This window comes from Hemiscyllium ocellatum, unplaced genomic scaffold (genome assembly GCF_020745735.1).
Source record: "Hemiscyllium ocellatum isolate sHemOce1 unplaced genomic scaffold, sHemOce1.pat.X.cur. R, whole genome shotgun sequence".
Lineage (NCBI taxonomy): Eukaryota > Metazoa > Chordata > Chondrichthyes > Orectolobiformes > Hemiscylliidae > Hemiscyllium > Hemiscyllium ocellatum.
The window spans coordinates 1579541-1599649 of record NW_026867602.1 but is presented as its reverse complement, the minus strand read 5'-3'; the positions used below and the strand labels follow the sequence as shown (position 1 = coordinate 1599649).

Genomic DNA, 20109 nt, shown 5'->3' with positions numbered 1-20109 from the left:
AATTGCAACATTTAAGAGGCATTTGGTTGGGTATATGAATAGGAAGGGTTTGGAGGGATATGGGCCGAGTGCTGGCAGGTGGGACTAGATTGGGTTGGGATATCTGGTCGGCATAGACGGGTTGGACCGAAGGGTCTGTTTCTGCGCTGTACATCTCTATGACTCGAATTCAAGTTAAGCAGCCACAAACAAAATGAATAAGATCAAGTTTTGTGTCTCGCTTAAATCTCCAAAGGGTCGATACTCCCAATAGCCATGCTGTGGACAATCAGAATCCCCGTTCTCCTAGTGTGAAGTCATAATAGTTTACTTCAGTCAACCAGACCATTTTCACAATTAATCTTGTCCAATTTGCCTGTGTCTGGTCTATATGTCTCCAGACCCATCCCATCCATGTACCTGTCTAAATGTTTCTTACAATGACAAAATCATAGTCACCTCCACCACTATCACCAGCAGCCCATTCCAGACACTCGCCACTGTGTATGAAAACACTGCCCCTCTGGACCCTTTCGTACTGCTCCCCTCTCACCTGAAACCTATGCTGTGTCCGGCTCCCCTATCCTGGGGAAAAGCTGACGCTTATCAACCTTATTTATGCCCCTCGTGATTTTGTAGACCTCTGCAAGATCACCCCTCAGTCTCCAGAGAAATGGTACAGTTCTGGTTCCTGCATTACCAAAAGGATGTGGAGGCTTTGGAGGGGGTGCAGAGGATGTTCACCAGGATGGTGCCTGGTCTGGAGGGCACTAGCCATGAAAGGAGGTTGAGTAATTAGTATTTCAGGAGGGACATGATTGACGCCTACTAAACCATGAGAGGTGTAGGCAGGGTGGATAGCAAGAAGCTTTTTGCCCTCAGAGTGGGGGGACTCAAATCCTGGGCGTCATGAGTTAAAGGTGAGAGGGGAAAAGTTTAAGGGACATGTGTGTGAAAAGTTCTTCACACAGAAGGTGGTGGGTACCTGGAATGCATTGCCAGTGAAGGTGGTAAAAGCTGGTATGCCAGCGTCATTTGATACACATCTTGACAGATACACAAACGCGGAGGGAGCAGAGGGATACAGATCCTTGGAAAATCTGTGACAGGTTTAGATAGAGATTCTGGAATAGCACAGACTTAGAGGACCAAAGGACCTATTCCTGTACTGTAATTTTCTTTGCTCCTTGAAAAAAGACCTAATGAATGAATTAGCTTTATCATAAGAACTGTACAAATGAGTACAGTGAAAGATTTATACGTGGCCACTTGCTGCAACTGTTTAAGTTTGTTATTCTTGCAGTTGTCCTGATGAGAGAGAGATTGGATCACATATCTCTGCTCTCAGTAAGACTTATGGTGCCGTCCGGGGTCACCTCTAACAGTTTCCTTCCCATGTTCCATAGAAAACCAGCTCCAAACGGCAGGTGTATGATGATGTGACCCTGCAGCTGGACGAGGAGCAGAGCGACACAGCAGCTGTACAGGTGAGCTCTCTGGCCTAGCATACGTACTTCCCAAGAAACCTGCAACTATCCATCCATAATACAAAACACCGGAACTAAAAACCCACGTAGCGTCTCTGCTGCTGCGAGATTGTTGAGGTGACTGAGTGGCCACAAGGATTCACAAGTACGTTATCATAAACTTCTGGGTTACTGTGGCAGGAAAGCATTGACAGAATGGGTCCCTCCGCTCTCTCGGAGGAAAGGAAGGCTGACAGGCAACCTAACAGAGATCATTAAAATTAGTAATGCTGTCAAGGCTTTTCACATTGCATCCATCAGGCATAAGGAAATTAGCTTTCTTACTTTACTGTATTTTTTCGATTGCGCAACTGCCAAAAAGGATTGTTTTAAACACCAAAGACTGTGGAAAGAATTGCTGCACTTGTTAAAAGTGGATTACCCAATACTCATTGCAAGCACTGTTTACACAGCTAGGTGTTCAAGCAGTGGGGGAGGTTACGACAGGCAAGCTGGACATGGTGGTGAGGGGGGGGGGGGCAAGGAGTGTTCAAATGGAAATTCACCTGGCAACAAGCAGCTGATTGGTCTGCGGAATGATGATCAAAAGCCTCTTACCTGCCAACAGCGATATAATTGGCTCCCGGGTAGCTGGGCAGCTTATGGGGATGAATGTTTGGTTAGCTGTCATCAGACCATTGAACAGGAAGGAGCTGTCCTATTGTCTGCATTAGAAACACCTCAAAAGCTGAAAAAAAACAGCCAGTCTGTCTCTGCCCATCTGTCCTCTAAGTTGTGGCTCTTAATCAATAGGTCAGATACTTTTGAGTGTGATAAACAAGTCCTGACCAGCTGAAAGGACAATCTCAGCAAACCCCATGGCGAGGGACCATTGCCTTTCCCTCCACCCATAATGCCATTATTTTCCTTTGCCCGCCCCTTGTACGCGTGAGTATATAGAGAGGGGTTCAAAGTTTGTGAGAAGATTTGTAGCTCGGGTGCTCATTGTTGTGGTTCTGTTCGCCGAGCTGGGAGTTTGTGTTGCAAACGTTTCGTCCCCTGTCTAGGTGACATCCTCAGTGCTTGGGAGCCTCCTGTGAAGCGCTTCTGTGATCTTTCCTCCGGCATTTATAGTGGTTTGTCTCTGCCGCTTCCAGTTGTCAGTTCTAGCTATCCACTGCAGTGGCCGGTATATTGGGTTCAGGTCGATGTGTTTGTTGATAGAATCTGTGGATGAGTGCCATGCCTCTAGGAATTTCCTGGCTGTTCTCTGTTTGGCTTGCCCTATAATATTGGTCTTTACAAGAGTTGTAGAGTGACATGCCAACAGGTTATAAGCTTTTATCTATAGCAAGACGATGTAATTGTAATTAACAGCAATATAAACTGTCAATCTGGCTCTGAAAGACACTCTTGTGACTCTGGAAGCAGCAAGGCTCAATTTCCCAGCATGCTACCCCCAATCAGGCAAGATACAGAACAGTGAGCGATCCACATGTCAAAGGGAACAACTGATAATGCACAAGAAGTACATGTCAACAAGTGGAAGCATAACCACAGTGAATTAATGAAGGGAGTAGTTCGCTGGCAGAGATTTGGAATGGCAAGAGGGGTTTGGTAAGAGTCAAGACAGAGATGGTTAGTCTTGTGGGGAATAGTATAACAAGGGCACATCAGTCCCAAAGAAATCCAATGGGGTAATTCAGCCCACGGTAGCGACCAAGGTGATCAGGGTCCATTTGTTTACCGGTGAAGAGTGAATGAGGGAGAGAGAAATTTAGGGTGACATATTTGGATGAGGAAAGACCAGAAACAGAGACATGTTACTGTGTCAGTAATCCGATATTTAGAAAGAGCTTTTCCAACATCAGACCCTCCTTCCAGTAAAAAAAACTCCCACATGACCCCTTGTAATCGTACCTGCTTTATCAACTGGTCTTGGTTCTTCGAGGTTCCTGTGCTTTGGTTCCTGCTAGTCACGAGATTTATTTCAGATGGAGGTACCATCCCAAATGGGACTTCGGATGAGCGAAGAGGACTCAAGGCAGTACGGAGAGATGTTGGTGCAGATACTCAATGGCCTCTTGGCAACAGACGGTGAGTCCAAAAGCAGTCTCACTCCCACCCCTCACCCTCCAATTGACTGCCCTCTGAAGGCACTGATTTCTGGCTGTAGCGTTCCGATGTGACCTTGCACACAAGCTTGGACAGTGAGCAGGCTGTTTCTGTCTTTCACTCCTGTTCATTCACTTGTATTGCAACGTTTTAAATATTCATCAACCCCAAGTTCAAAACCTGAATCCGACTTCGACAGAACACCCACTGCTATTGCTTCCAACACTCAGGCAGCTCGTTACCACCCAGGACAACGGTGGCACAGTGGTTAGCGCTGCTGCCTCACAGCGCCAGAGACCCGGGTTCAATTCCCGCCTCAGGCGACTGACTGTGTGGAGTTTGCACATTCTCCCCGTGTCTGCGTGGGTTTCCTCCGGGTGCTCCGGTTTCCTCCCACAGTCCAAAGATGTGCGGGTCAGGTGAATTGGCCACGCTAAATTGCCCGTAGTGTAGGGGTATGGGTGGGTTGCGCTTCGGCAGGTCGGTGTGGACTTGTTGGGCCGAAGGGCCTGTTTCCACACTGTAAGTAATCTAAACTAAGGACAACGTAGCCTCCTGCCATCCCACTCAACAAACTAACCACTGCCCATCCCCATTCCCTCCCTCCATCACCAACCCACTGTGTACCGTCTAGAACATTCACTGCAGTGACTCACCAAGGCTCCTTGGACAGCACCTTCCAAACCAGCCACATCACATTAACAAACAAGAACAGCCTCTTAAAGGAGAAAGTGAGGTCTGCAGATGCTGGAGATCAGAGCTGAAAATGTGTCGCTGGAAAAGCGCAGCAGGTTAGGCAGCATCCAAGGAACAGGAGATACGACGTTTCGGGCATAAGCCATTCTTCAGGAATCTGAAGAAGGGCTTATGCCCGAAATGTCGTATCTCCTGTTCCTTGGATGCTGCCTGACCGGGCTGCGCTTTTCCAACAACACATTTTCAGCCTCTTAAAAGGCCCTGGAAAATCACCTTGTAGGAGACTTAAGAGTTAAGTGAATGTCATTTCCTGGCGCTGATGATGCACTCCAGCCCCTGCGGTGCCCACCAGTTGTGGAAAGTCTCACGTGCTCCCAGCTGACACTCCCATTTTCCGGATGCATTACAATTCCTGTTCTCTTGTACTTTTGACTAACTGTTCTCTCATTCCTTCCACCCCCCAGACCAAGAAAACTAAATTCCTTCCTCCAACTGCCTTGCCAGATCTCCAAGGGAAACACGGAACTTCAAATCACAAGCCATCATTTCCCCCCCCCCCCCCGCTGTACCTCTGCAGTGAATAAATAAAAACAAAATTTTAACAGCAACTTTTGTTTTAAATTGAAGAAAATAAAAATCACATTGTTACTTAGCCCACAGGCATTGACAGAAGTTCAGGAGTGGGCTCTGCAGTCACCCAGTCAAGGGAGACTCTCAGCTGGTGTTAACCACTAGCTGTTGCTCACAGGAAATTCACGGGCTGCTCAAGCGAAACTGAAACTAGATCAACATGTGGGTCACCCCATGAATGCAGTAGCGTTAACCTCCTGGTCTGTTTGGAAAGACAGTGAGAATACCACCGCATAATATAGGTGATCAGAAGGAAATTATACTTAGAAGCGGAGCTGGACAAACTATAGACTTTGACCTGTTGGGAATCTCATTCACTTGCTGAAAATGGGATCTATCAAACCGGCACTAATTATTATCAAAGCCCATCTGGTTCACTCACATCCTTCAGGGAAGGAAACCTGCTGGTCTTACAAGATCTGCCCTCGTGTTCCAGGTCCATGGCAATGCAGTGGACTCTCAATTGCCCTCAAACAGCCCTTGTAAGCCCCTCAGTTCAAGGAGCAATGCAGGACAGGCAAATGCCAGTGATGCTGCCCACATCCAGTGAGAGAAATGCTTTAAAGACCATCAGAACAAGCACCTTTACTGTCCTTGCAGAAGGCAGAGGTGGGGGGGTTTGGAAAGTGCAGTTGGAGGAGCCTCAGCCTCAGTACATCTTGTAGTCGGTACACACTGCACCGCTGCACATCAGTGGTGGAGGGAGTGAGCGTTGAAAGTGGGGGGGACCAGCATGTCAATTAAACACGAGGGGGCCTGCTCTGTCCCTGGATGGTGTGGAGCTTCTCGGGTGTTGTTGGAGCTGTACCCATCCAGGCAAGTGGGGAGTATTCCCTCACCCTCCTGGCTTGGGCCTTGCTGATGGTGGGATAAGCTCTTTTGGGGGGGGGGGGGAGACAGAGTCAGGATTCCCAGCCTCTGACTTGTTTGTGTAGCCACATTCTTTATAATATAGTTTCTGGTCCATGATAGCCTCCAGGATGTTGATGGTGGCAGAGGGATTCAGTGATGGTAACATCATTGAACGTCAAGGGGGTGATGGTTAGATTCTCTCTTGTTGGTGATGGTAACCCCTCCACGATGTTGATAACAGGGCGTTCAATGATGCTAATGCCATTGAAAGTCAAAGGGTGGACCAGGCCCCTGTGACACAAGCCTAGGGAACAGAGAGCCCGGGTACGTTTCACCTCCCTGACCAGCTGAAAATCTTTCACCTCTTCAATCCAACCATAAACACGACGCAGAAAACTATTTGTCTGTTTATTGTAAATAAGACTTTGTAAACACCTGCCCCACCCTCCCCCACCGTAGAATACTGAAAAGCAAATGTCTCATGGAGACCCCAAATGAATTAAGTCTCCTTCAGCTGAAGGATTGGACCCCTGTGGAAATTCCAAAATGGCTGCCGTCTTATTCAGTGCTGTCACAGGCCTGAGGGGCCGAACAACCTACTGCTGTCCCTTCTGTTCCCATGCTCGGTCTTCTCCATTCACCCTCAAGTGTACACAGGAGAGGATTAATCTTGGGAATGTCACACCGGGGTAGAGAAAAACCCTCAGGATCTCTGCAGGTCGGGAGCAAAACGTTTGAAACCCACCTTCCCGACAAAAAGGTCTCACCGACTGCACCAGGGAGAGGGAGCCAAGCCCCGACAGGGTCAAACTTGCAACAGCTCCCCACAGGCGGTGAGAGGAAAAGCAAATCCGCAGGGTCACAGGTCAAGGCCAGTGATGTAGGAGAGCAACCTCCCAGGCTCAGAGCTTCCCCTGAATGGCAGGGTGGGGTGGCAAAAGCGAACTCAGGGTGGGGGTAGGGGCTGAAAGTGTTTGCTCCTTTGGTGCCACCAGCCCCTGTACCCCAAGGGAACGACGCAGTCAGTTCTCCCCTGTCCATCTTCGAAATTGCCTGGTATCGATGGACAGCAGCCCTGGTTTCTGCAGGAAGACCCGTGTCTGCGTTAAATCGAGTAATGTGGCTGTGGGAGATCACAGAGGTGACGATATGACCCTGGCGACTCGGCTCCCGGGGCACGATCCAGTGGGGCTCTCTCTTCTGTCCGGTGCTCCCTCCCAGCTGTGGGTTTAAACGGTAAACCCGTCTCGCCTCGCCCATCCTCTTTCAGGAGAAGTCAAAGTCATCACTCTCCTCTGGTGCTCGCCGTTCGAGACTCAACCCCTCGGCTGCAGAGACAACAACACAGTCTTCGTAAACTCACCGCCCTCGACAAGAACAGTCTCACCAGCAAGGTGGTGGTCACTCGGCCCCTCTTGAGCCTGGTGCCCCCAATCAAGGCAAGCCTGGCTGATCTGATGACCCCATGATCCCTTTCCCTGCTCGAAGAATCGATTCACCTTCCCAAAAGCGTTATGTGGAGCTGCGGGTGTTGGGACTGGGGTGGACAAAGTCAGGAGTCACACGACACCAGGTTATAGTCCCAACAGTGCACCTGACGAAAGGGCAGTACTCCAAAAGCAACAGCCTAATGTGGGGAACCTTATCAAAATGCCTTCCTCAAATCCATATCCACCACATCAACCACTTCACCCTCAGCCACCTGTTGGGGCACCTTCTCAAAGAACTCAATAAGGTTGGTGAGGCTCGACCTACCTAACCTTCACAAAACCGTGCTGACTATCCCGAATCAACATATTCCTTTTTAGATGATTATAAATCTTATCTCTTATAACCGGTTCCAACACTTTACTCAACTGAATGAAGGCTCACTGGTCTATAATTACCCTATCTCTACTTCTCTTGAACAAGGGGACAACATTTGCTGTCATCCAGTCTCGTGGCACTATTCCCGTAGACAATGACGACATAAAAATCAAAGCCAAAGGCTCTGCAATCTCCTCCCTGGCTTTCCCGAGAATCCGGGGATAAATCCCATCCGACCCAGGGGATTTATCTATTTTCACACTTTCCAGAATTGTTAACTCCTCCTTGTGAACCTCAATTCCAATCCAGTGTGAATACTGACAAAAAATATTCATTTAGCGCTTTCCCTATCTCCTCAGACTCCAAGCATAATTTCCCACTCCTATCCTTGATTGGCCCTACTCTTTCTCTAGTCATTCTTTTATTCCTGATATACCTATAGAAAACTTTCAGGTTTCCTTTATCTTATCCACCAACAACCTTTCATGTCCCTTCCTGAATCTTCTTAGCTCTCTCTTTAGGTCTTTCCTGGCTAATGTGTAACTCTCAAGCACCCTAACTGAACCTTCACCTCTCATCCTAACATAAACCTTCTTGACAAGAGATTCAACATCTTTTGTAAACCATGGCTCCCTCGCTCAACCACTTCCTCCCTGCCTGACAGGTACGTACTTATCAAGGACACGTAGTAGTCGTTGCTTGAACAAGCTCTACATTTCTATTGTGCCCATCCACTGCAGCTTCCTTCCCCATCCTAGATTTTGCCTAATTGCATCATAGTTGCCTTTCCCCCAGCAATAACTCTTGCTCTGTGGTATATACCAATCCCATTCCATCACTGAAATATACATAACTGAATTGTGCTCACTATCACCAAAGTGTGCTCACCTACCTTCAAACCTAACACCTGGCCAGGTTCATTCCCCAGTACCAAATCCAAAGTGGCCTCGCCCCTTGTTGGTCTGTCTACATCTGGTGTCAGGAAACTCTCCTGCACACACTGGACAAAAACTGACCCATCCAAAGTACTCAAGGTATACCATTTTCAGTCTTTATTTGGAAAGTTAAAGTCCCCCACAACAATTACCCTATCACTCTCGCTCCTATCCAGAGTCATCCTTGCTATCCTTTCCTCTACATCTCTGGAACTATTTGGAGGCTTACAGAAAACTCTGAACAGGGGTGACCTCCTTTCTGGTTCCAAAGGATCTCAGGAATTCCTCAGGACCTTAGATGTTTGAATCAAGTCTCCTTATTCTTCTAAACTCCAGCCCAGACACAAGCCCAGTCTGTCCAACCTTTCTCCCTCAGGCAGCCCATTCCATTCCAGGGATCAGTCTGGGTAAACCCTCCCTGAACTGCCTCTGATGCACTAGCATCAAGTAAGGAAACCAATACTGTTCACAGTCCTCCAGATGTCGACTCACCAGGATATGGTTAATCACTCATCCTCAACTTCACTTTCCTGCCTCCCCCCCCCAAATCATCTTCACTCCCCTGCCGCCTTACTGATTTAAAAATCTATTTCAGGCTTGAATATGTTTCATGACCCAGCCTTGACAGCCCTCTGTGGTAAAGGTCTTCACAGATTCACTTCCCTCAGAGAGAAGGAACTCCCCATCTCGGTCTTCAATGGGCGACTCCTTATTCTGGTCCAGACTGTGCTACAAAGGGACATCACTTCTCCACACCTCCCTCGTCAAGCTCCTCGGGAATACTGACTGTTTCAATAAGGTCACCTCTCATTCTTCTAACTCCAATGAGCACGGGCAATACCTACTCAACCTTTCCTCATAAGGCAGTCCCCTCCATCCATGGGAGCAGCTGGGTGGGTAAGCTTTCTCTGGACTGCCTCCAGTGTCAGTCTGTCTTCCCTTAGATAGAGGGCCCCAAACGCATCAACGGTATTCCAGGTGTGGTCTGAGCAATGCCTTGTATAGTTTTAGCTCAACCTTCCCTCATATATATACTCCATTCCCTGTGAAACAAAGGCTAAAGTTGCTTTTGCCTTCCCTACTCCCCGACGAACTCGGATGATAGGGATTTGTGATTCACAGGTGAGGACTCCCACATCCTTCGGTTCGACAGCTTTCTGCAGTCTTTCTCCATTTAACCCCTTACCCGGCAAAGACGAGTTCACTTGTCCTCACCCAACGTGTCTTTTTCAGAGTGCGACGAGTAAACTCGTCCAAAACATATCAGTTTAAAAACAGCCACAGATGAGTTTATACGTCAATTCTCGGCATTTCTGGGCCCTTCTCAGCTAGAAGCGAGTACACTCGGTGACACATACGTCTGGTAGCTGTGTCTCTTCCGCCTCAGGCATTGCAAGAAGCGTCGACGCACTGCTTTTGGGCGCACACTGTCATTCGGTTTTTTTTTTACAAATTACGTCCAGATGTTGAGCTCAGAAGATGACAATGAGTATGAACCTTCTGTTGGAAGCTTGGATACATCAGATGAGAGTGCAAGCATTAAAAATACTATAAAATAAAGCAACACAAAAATTCGTCTGAAAATGAAACATTTTCTCTAAAGAAAAGTCGCCGGGGAAGGGGTTAAACAATAATCAGCTCCTCTATTCTTCCTGCCCAAAGTACGTACCCTCACATTTCCCAACATCTGCCTAGACTTGCTTAAGTGGTCATGTCCCTGTGTAGACTCTTGGCATTGCTCTCAGTACGTACCTTCCCACCTATTTTCCGGTCATCCATAAATTTGATAACAGTAGGTTCACTTTCCTTCTCAGGTTCCCATCGATTGTAAATAACTGTGGGCCTAGTGGCACTCCTCCAACTACAGGCTGTCACCCTGAAAACTGCCTCCTTATCCCACCTCCCCTGCCCATTATCGTCCATACAGCAATGGCGAGCGAGTGTACACACACCCACCCCTCGGGTCTGTCCACACCCACCGCAGGGTCTGTCCACGCCCACCCCCCAGGTCTGTCCATGCCCACGCCCACCCCCAATCCCTGGGTCTGTCCATGCCCATCCCCACCCCCAACCCTCGGGTCTGTCCACACCCACCCCAGGGTCTGTCCATGCCCACCCCCACGGGTCTGCCCACGCCCAGCCCCACCCCCCGGGTCTGTCCACGCCCACCCCCCGGGTCTGTCCACGCCCAACCCCACCCCCCGGGTCTGTCCACGCCCAACCCCACCCCCCGGGTCTGCCCACGCCCACCCACACCCCCCGGGTCTGCCCACGCCCACCCACACCCCCCGGGTCTGCCCACGCCCACCCACACCCCCCGGGTCTGCCCACGCCCACCCACACCCCCCGGGTCTGTCCACGCCCACCCACACCCCCACCACCCGGGTCTGCCCATGCCCACACCAGGGTCTGCCCATGCCCACACCAGGGTCTGTCCATGCCCACCCCCACCCACCCCCCAGGTCTGTCCACGCCCACCCCCACCCCCACCCCCCGGGTCTGTCCACGCCCACCCACACCCCAACCCCCCGGGTCTGTCCACGCCCACCCACACCCCAACCCCCCGGGTCTGTCCACGCCCACCCACACCCCAACCCCCCGGGTCTGTCCATGCCCACCCCGAACCCCCCGGGTCTGTCCATGCCCACCCCCACCCTCAGGTCTGTCCACGCCCACCCACACCATGGATCTGCAGCCAATTCAACAGCAGGATTGGCTGTTGAATTTAGAGTCTGCCATTAGAATGTTCTGGCCCCCTACTGAAGGGGTCTTTAGGGATGGGTACTAAATGCTGAGCTAGCCAGAGGGGCAGGCAGGCAGGCACACTGGTGGAAACTCCCACGCCCCCATGCTCCCTGCCCCTGTCACTTTGTGGGATCTTACCATGCCTGGGGTCGGAGCACAGCAGCTCGCTGCTGTCAATCTGTCCCGCGTTATAAAGTGCAAACTGTTCCAGGATCCTCTGCTTCGCTGGGTTGACTATGATCTGGTGACTGGGGATTGACGAATCTGCAGCAGGAGACAGAGAGAGAGAGGGGTGTTAGGGAGTGGCTGACTCTGACCACCCATCACACGTGCCCTAGCCAAACGTGTTGCTTCCAACCATGTGACCCCAGAGACACCGATTTCTTTTGGGTTGGGGGTGGGGGGAGGTTGTCTTAATGGAAGAGAGCAAGGAGCCCATTAGGCCTTGTCCATTGCATAAAGGCTCATGGAGACAGTCATGGAGTCATAGAGACGTACAGCATGGAAACAGACCCTTCGGTCCAACCCGTCCATGCCGACCAGATATCCCAACCCAATCTAGTCCCACCTGCCAGCACCCGACCCATATCCCTCCAAACCCTTCCTATTCATATACCCATCCAGATGCCTTTTAAATGTTGCAATTGTACCAGCCCCCACCACTTCCTCTGGCGGCCTATTCCACATATGCACCATTCTCTGCTTGAAAACATTGCCCCTTAGGTCTCTTTTATACCTTTCCCCTCGCACCTAAACCCATGGCCTCTAGTTCTGGACTCCCCCCACCCCAGGGAAACGATTTTGTCTGTTTACCCTATCCATGCCCCTCATGATTTTATAAACCTCTATAAGGTCACCCCTCAGCCACCGATGCTCCAGGGAAAACAGCCCCAGCCTGTTCAGCCTCTCCCTGTAGCTCAGATCCTCCAACCCTGGCAACATCCTTGTAAATCTTTTCTGAACCCTTTCAAGTTTCACAACATCTTTCCGATAGGAAGGGGACCAGAATTGCACGCAATATTCCAACAGGGGCCTAACCAATGTCCTGTACAGCCGCAACATGACCTCCCAACTCCTGTACTCAATACTCTGACCAATAAAGGAAAGCATACCAAACGCTGCCTTCACTATCCTATCTACCTGCGACTCCACTTTCAAGGAGCTGTGGACCTGCACTCCAAGGTCTCTTTGTTCAGCAACATTCCCTGGGACCTTACCATGAAGTGTATAAGTCCTACTAAGATTTGCTTTCCCAAAATGCAGCACCTCACAGTTATCTAAATTAAACTCCATCTGCCCCTTCTCAGCCCATTGGCCCATTTGATCAAGGTCCCGTTGTGATCAGAGGTAACCTTCTTTGCATCTCCAATGTTGGTGTCATCTGCAAAATTACTAACTGAGGGTTTTAAAAGGGACCTCGTGAGCAACCACCCTGGGTTCCATAGAGAACATCATTAGACTGCGATACCTTGAAACCTTGTCCCCTGCTCCCTATGGGAGGTGCTGGGGAAGCCAGCTGAAAGCTCCCAGCACTTTCTGACCCTGCATTATACTGACAAAGGGTCAGAATTCAGGAGCCCCTGGGCTGGGCGGGGTCACCAGGGGAAACTGGCTCTCCCACCCACTGGGGTTAATGAATGAGACAATCACAGTGGCTGTAATGTCAGAGTGTAGACACCGGGTGGCAGGCAAGGTACAGCATCATCAAAGGCAGTGAGTGAGAGCAAGAGCGCGCGAGAGCGAGAGTTTGCACGTTCTCCCAGTGTCTGCGTGGGTCTCCTCCGGGTGCTCTGGTTTCCTCCCACAGTCCAAAGATGTGCGGGTCAGGTGAATTGGCCATGCTAAATTGCCCGTAGTGTTAGGTGCATTAGTCAGAGGGAAATGGGTCTGGGTAGGTCGGTGTGGACTGGTTGGGCCGAAGGGCCTGTTTCCACACTGTAGGGAATCTAAGCTAATCTCAACACATTCACCTCCAGCTTTCAATAAAGCAGCCAGTGCTACACAATACTCCAGTTGGTTTGGGTGTGTTTGCCGAACACACACGACCAGGTGACACATTTCCCAACTTCCAACACTGTCATCACTTCGAAACTGCTCTGATAGCTGCGACATACTCCCCGGGGCGTACCTGGCATTATAATAACTCATCTATTACTTCCTTATCATGGGAAGGTTCAGAGAAACAAGCGACTGATATTAACTGTTGTGGTTCTGTTCGCCGAGCTGGAAGTTTTTGCTGCAAACGTTTTGTTCCCTGGCTAGGGAACATCATCAGTGCTATTGGAGCCTCCTGTGAAGCGCTACTTTGATGTTTGACATCAAAGCAGCGCTTCACAGGAGGCTCCAATAGCACTGATGATGTTTCCTAGCCAGGGAACGAAACGTTTGCAGCAAAAACTTCCAGCTCGGCGAACAGAACCACAACCACAGACACCCGAGCTACAAATCTTCAACCAGACTTTAGATATTACCTGTCCTTCAGCACATACAAACAGGGAAAGGCTGGGACACTGGGGTTGTTGGGTAAGAGCTGAGAGACTGAGGGAATCAATAAACTTTCTGCATAAAGAGAGAGCCATGTCAGAGTGGAGGGGATCGGGCTTATGCCCGAAACGTCGAATTTCCTATTCCTTGGATGCTGCCTGACCTGCTGTGCTTTAACCAGCAACACAGTTTCAGCTGGAGGGGATCAAAACCTTGTGTGATCCCACCATGACTAAACGGTTAAGATAGACTTAATACCAAGAGGGAATGTAATGTTTAATGTTTAACTTTGATCCTTACTCCTTTCCAGATTGTTATTAAATCTTTTTTCAGCGAGGGATTTATACCTGAGACAGCAGTGTGTGTGGTGACATTGAAAACTTTCATTGTACTTTGGTACTGGAGTACACATGACAACAAAGTCTAAATCAAAATCAAACTGTGCTTGTTGAATCCAGAGAATCCTAACAGTGTGGAAGCAGGCCACTCAACCCATCCAGTCCATACTGACCCTCCAAACATCCCCACTCAGACCCACCCCGCCACCCTATCCCTATAACCCTGCATTTCCCATGGCCAATCCACCCTAACCTGCACATCCCTGGGCACTACGGGGACAACTTAGCACGGCCAATCCCACCCTAACCTGCACATCCCTGGGCACTACAGGACAATTTAGCATGGCCAATCCACCCTAACCTGCACATCCCTGGGCACTACGGGGACAATTTAGCACGGCCAATCCACCCTAACCTGCACATCCCTGGGCACCACGGGACAATTTAGCACGGCCAATCCCACCTGAACCTGCACATCCCTGGGCACTACGGGGACAATTTAGCATGGCCAATCCCACCCTAACCTGCACATCCCTGGGCACTACGGGGACAATTTAGCACGGCCAATCCACCCTAACCTGCACATCCCTGGGCACTACGGGGACAATTTAGCACGGCCAATCCACCCTAACCTGCACATCCCTGGGCACTACGGGGACAATTTAGCATGGCCAATCCCACCCTAACCTGCACATCCCTGGGCACTACGGGGACAATTTAGCACGGCCAATCCACCCTAACCTGCACATCCCTGGGCACTATGGGGACAATTTAGCATGGCCAATCCCACCCTAACCTGCACATCCCTGGGCACTACGGGGACAATTTAGCATGGCCAATCCCACCCTAACCTGCACATCCCTGGGCACTACGGGGACAATTTAGCACGGCCAATCCACTCTAACCTGCACACCTTTGGATTGTAGGAGGAAACTCTCACTGACATGGAGAGAAAGTGCAAACTGCACACAGACAACTGCCCGAGGCTGGAATTGAACCCAGGTCCTTGCTGCGGTGAGGCAGCAGTGTGAACCACTGATCCACCCCTTGGTTTTTTTGGTGGGGATTCTACTCAGTTAAGGGGGTCACAAAGGCGCAGTACGAAGTCAAGCCCTTCCGGTTCTTCCTGACCGATTCACAACGCAAAACCACTCCTCAAAGCAGATCTTGTTTGAATGCAGAGGGCAGATGCTTAATTTTTAGTTAAAAAGCTTGCTCTGTTACCTTGAGAAGTGCTTGCGATAGACAAAGCTGCAGCTCCTGGTGAGTCACCGACAGCCTCTGATCGGGATAACCCAGGTTGGCCACTTGGTGCCAAACATCGAGAGTCCTTGTGTAGAGGCAGGGGAGTGTAAGCTGGCAAGGAGGGTTTGGTATTACAGTTCCACTGGGGCAGTCTGCTGCCGTCACCACCTCCATCATCGATGGAGCTCTCCTTGCTCTCCACGGGCTGACACCGCCTGCTGTAGGAGGAGAGGGAGGGCACTGAGCTACAGTCACCGTGTCTGCGCTCCGGCCGTGAGTGGCACAGGGATGGGCGAGCATCGCAGGAGACTGAGGGTCCAGGGAGGGTCTGAGCGCGGCCGTGGTCCAGGGGCTGGTGTAACTGTGAGGCGAATCTGTAAGTGTCCTCCACAGGACTGAGCGAGGAGCTCCGCAACCTCTCCGCCAGGGCGTCCACTGGCTCCGAGCCCCCTCCGTGCTGTGAGCCAGCGTCAAACTGACCTTCTGCTGGACCAGAGGCCTGGCCAAGCGTCCTCAGAGTCTTCAGCTGCTCATAAACCTGTCAGGAGGAGATGGACGTGAGGCACTGCCCATTATGCATAGTACCCACACCCATCCCAAATTGCTCCCTCACCCCTCTCCATCACTGTAGCCCTGCTCAGCCCTACACCCCTCCCTATCTCTAAACCCCTCCAGCCACTACACCCCCCTCCCTATCTCTAACCCCTCCTCCAGCCCCTACACCCCCTCCCTATCTCTAACCCCTCCTCCAGCCCCTACACCCCCTCCCTATCTTTGTTCCCTCCACCAGCCCCTAATCCCACATCCTGATCACTGTCCCCTCGTCCAGCCCCCTACACCCCATCCCTATTTCTGTCACCTCCTCCAGCCCCTACACCCCCTCCCTATCTCTGACCCCTCGTCCAGCCCCTACACCCCCTCCCTATCTCTGACCCCTCGTCCAGCCCCTACACCCCCTCCCTATCTGTTGCCTCCTCCAGCCCCTACACCTCCTCCCTATCTGTCGCCTCCTCCAGCCCCTACACCTCCTCCCTATCTCTGTCCCCTCCTCCAGCCCCTACTCCCACTTCCCGATCACTGTCCCCTCGTCCAGCCCCTACACCCCCTCCCTATCTCTGCCACCCCTGCCAGCCCCTACTCCCACTTCCTGATCGCTGTCCCCCGTCCAGCCCCTACACCCCCTCCCTATCTCTGCCACCCCTGCCAGCCCCTTTTGAGAGTTGCTCCACATCACCCAGCTACTTGGACTAACTGTCTGGGATCTCTGGTGAAACGGTGCCTGGGGCTGGGTTGAGGAGAGAACGGGCTGCGTGACACTGCCTGCGACATTGAGGAGCTTTGTAAATACAGACCGCTACCGCAGGCGATGTGAAAGCAATGGCCATTTCTGGATGTCATGCTTTTGTTAATAAACGCAACAAAGTAGGGGGGTGGGTGCGTATGTGTCCCGGCCCTCGTTACCTTGGCCATTTTCGGTCTTCTCTTTCTCCGGCGCTGCAGGCACTCGCAGGCGAGAGCGCAGAGCTGGACGGGGAGACAGCCTGGGTACCTTCCAGCCTTCCTGTCCAGGTGACAGCGGCAGATGCGATCAGCGACCCGCAAGCTCCGTCCCTCTGCCTCGCCATCATCGCACTCCTCCTCCTCGACGAGATCCTTCTGCAGGCGGGGAAACACGGCGCGCGTGTCACACCGGTTCGAGACACACCGCGGGACTGACTGCCGCAAGGAATCTCTGCCCACTCCCAGCACCGCGGCTAACCATCCAGGCCAGTGATACTCACCACTCGGGGGGTCAGACAGCACGAAAACAGACCCTTCACTCCAACTCGCCCGTGCCGACCAGAGAGAGTATATTGATCTAGTCCCGTTTGCCAGCATTTGGCCCATATCCCCTTTCCTTTTCACGTCCGCATAAATGATGTTATTGTACCAGCCTCCACCACTTCTTCTGACAGCTCGTTCCACACACGTACCACCCCTGTGTGAAGTTGCCCCTTGGGTCCCTTTTATATCTTTCCCCTCTCACCCTAAACCTGTGCCCTCTAGTTTTTCGATTCCCCCGTCCCAGGGAAAAGACCTTGTCTGTTCATCCTACCCATGCCCCTCTGTAAGGTCACCTGCCTCAGCCTCCGACACTGCAGGGAAAACAGCCACAGCCTCTCCCTGTAGCTCAAACCCTCCAACCCTGGCAACATCCTTGTAAATCATTTCAGAATCCTTTCAGGTTTCACAACGTTCTTCCTGTCTGGTTAAGCCGACCCTTCATCCTCGACGCTCTCCGGGTGCTGGGAAACCGACTGCTTGTGTTTGAGGGACCGCTCTCCTGAGTGCTGGAAAGGAAGATACCTCTGGGCTGGATTCCCCATCCCCTGGACACTCCCTCCCCCTGCCCACGAAGGGGCAGCACCTCTGGCCGGTTGTTACCCTCCCCCCCACCCACCCACGAAAGAGCAGGGAGGCCGGGAGGAGCTGCTAATCCTCCAAACAGTCCCTAAGACTCACCAGGTACTTGGGCTTGGCTGACCCATCGCTCTCCAAGGCTTTGCGTCCAGTGAGGATCTCCAACAGGACCTAAAAGATGGGGAGGGGAGAGGAGGGAGGAGGAAAGATGAGGTGTATATTCCACAGGCATAACATCACAGAGGGAGGACTGCACACCGATACAGACCGAAGAGGAGGCGGCGGCCATTCGGCCCCTCAAACCTGTCCACCCGTTCACCGGCCCCACAGCTGTGTATTCACTGCACATCCTTAGCTGCCCCTTGAGGTGGTGGTGATGGTGGTCTGCCTTCATGAGCTGCCCAGTCCACAGGCCACTGAGTCATTTGGGATAGAGTTCAGGAAATTTCACCCAGGGACACTGGAGGAACGGTTAATATAACTCCATGTGAGGATATGGCAATCACAGAAGGGCACTCGCATGGATCAGAATATCACTGTCCCCCCCTCCCATCAAACACCCCCAGGACAGAATCAGGGGGGTTAGATAGAGAGTAAAGCTCCCTCTACACTGTCCCCATCAAACAATCCCAGGGACAGGGACAGCACAGGGTTAGATACAGAGTAAAGCTCTCTCCACACTGTCCCCCATCAAACACCCCGAGGATAGGGGGGTTAGATACAGAGTAAAGCTCCCTCTACACTGTCCCCCCATCAAACACCCCCAGGACAGGGGGGTTAGATACAGAGTAAAGCTCTCTCCACACTGTCCACCATCAAACACCCCCAGGATAGGGGGGTTAGATACAGAGTAAAGCTCCCTCTACACTGTCCCCCCCACCAAACACTCCCAGGGACAGGGACAGCACGGGGTTAGATACAGAGTAAAGCTCCCCCTACACTGCCCCCATCAAACCCTCCAGGGACAGGGACAGGGACAGTGCACGTTGTGGAAATTGCTGTACTCACCACTCCGAAACTGTAGGTGTCTAGCTCCACGGACAGCTGCCCACTCTTGATGTATTCATCAGGAAGGTATGCCAAGGTTCCCCGCAGCGTCTGGGTCTTCGCTACCGTGCAGCTTTTCCCAGGGTTATTGGAGTATCGGCTAAAACGTGCCAGCCCAAAGTCCCCAAGCTTTGGAACAAAATTCTCATCCAGGAGGATGTTGGAACTGGGAAAGGGACAGACACATTGCAATAATGATAAGAACAGGTAACATCGCGGACACAGTGCTCCAAAACCACTGGGATCTTCCCTCAGGCCTGACGGGGACTCAGTTACATGTACCACTCAGCGCCGACCCTTGGACTGCGCCCGCTATCTCTCAGCGCTGACATCCTGACAATGTCGCACTCCCTTGGCCTGCCACCGAGTGCCTGCTCCCTCAGCACCAACCCTCCGACCGATACCTGCTGCCTCAGCACCAACCCCGACAGTGCCTGCTCCCTCAGCGCCGAACTCGCCGACAGTGCAGCACTCCCTCAGCGCCAACCCTCCAACATTGCGGCATTCCCTCAGTGCCAACTCTCCGACATTGCGGCACTCCCTCAGCGCCGAACCTCCGACATCGCGGCACTCCCTCAGCGCCGAACCTCCGACATCGCGGCACTCCCTCAGCGCCGAACCTCTGACCGAACCTGCTTCCTCAGCACCAACCCCGACAGTGCCTGCTCCCTCGGCTGCACCCACCCCCCAGACCGCGCCCCCTCCCTCAGTGCTGACCCTCCTACCGCGCCCCCTCCCTCAGCATCCACCCACCAACAGTGCTCCCACTCCCTCAGTCCTGACTCCATCCCCCGACACTGCAGTGGTGCGTGGCACCAATGAATCCCAGAACCTAGCGAGCTACCAGCTCATCACCTCTTGATATCTCCGTGGATGAGGCCGGGCTTGCTCGAGTGCAGGAACTGTATCGCACGGGCAGTTCCCAAAGCCACGTCCAGTCGCCTCAGCCAAGGGAGTGGAGCGGTGCCATCCTACAGGAAACAGAGGAGGAAACGGTGAGGACACCCAGCAGGAACAAGGACTCGGGGAACTACAGTTCGGTTTCGAGGACCAACCTACCTTGGAGGGGATTCAGATAAGGGTGTCAGCGCCAGCAGGGAAGGGGGGGGGACACAGGGACCGGCAGCGCGGGATGGAGGGAATGCGCAGAGACTGAGGGGCTAAGCTAACTGGCCCCAGTGTCACCGTGTGCACTCAATCCTATAAGAACCCTCTGCCCCTGCAAAGGATGGACTGGCCACTGCGTGAAGCAATGGCCACGAAACATCTCCCCCCGCCAGATCCTCTGTTCAGACTCTGCGGGAGAAAGCAGCCACATTGCTGGATTCGCAGTCTTGGGTTAACGCTCCAGGGAGCTTTTAAACTCAACTC

The 20109-nt window shown here is 52.0% G+C and overlaps 1 protein-coding gene across 3 annotated transcripts in view; it reads right to left on the bottom strand.

Annotated features, from left to right (window-relative positions):
* Positions 1–6150: 6150 nt before the first annotated feature.
* irak1 (interleukin-1 receptor-associated kinase 1) overlaps positions 6151–20109 on the bottom strand; it is a 42428-nt gene continuing 28469 nt past the window's right edge. The window contains exons 8-14 of one of the 3 annotated variants that reach the window (XM_060822445.1): positions 19594–19709; positions 18700–18904; positions 17794–17862; positions 16753–16947; positions 15271–15829; positions 11363–11488; positions 6151–7066 (exon numbers count right to left, since the gene is read on the bottom strand). In XM_060822445.1, coding sequence (XP_060678428.1) covers positions 7005–7066; positions 11363–11488; positions 15271–15829; positions 16753–16947; positions 17794–17862; positions 18700–18904; positions 19594–19709 — 1332 coding nt within the window. In that variant the 3' untranslated portion in view covers positions 6151–7004. The other 2 variants (XM_060822444.1, XM_060822446.1) reach the window with 2 other exon arrangements.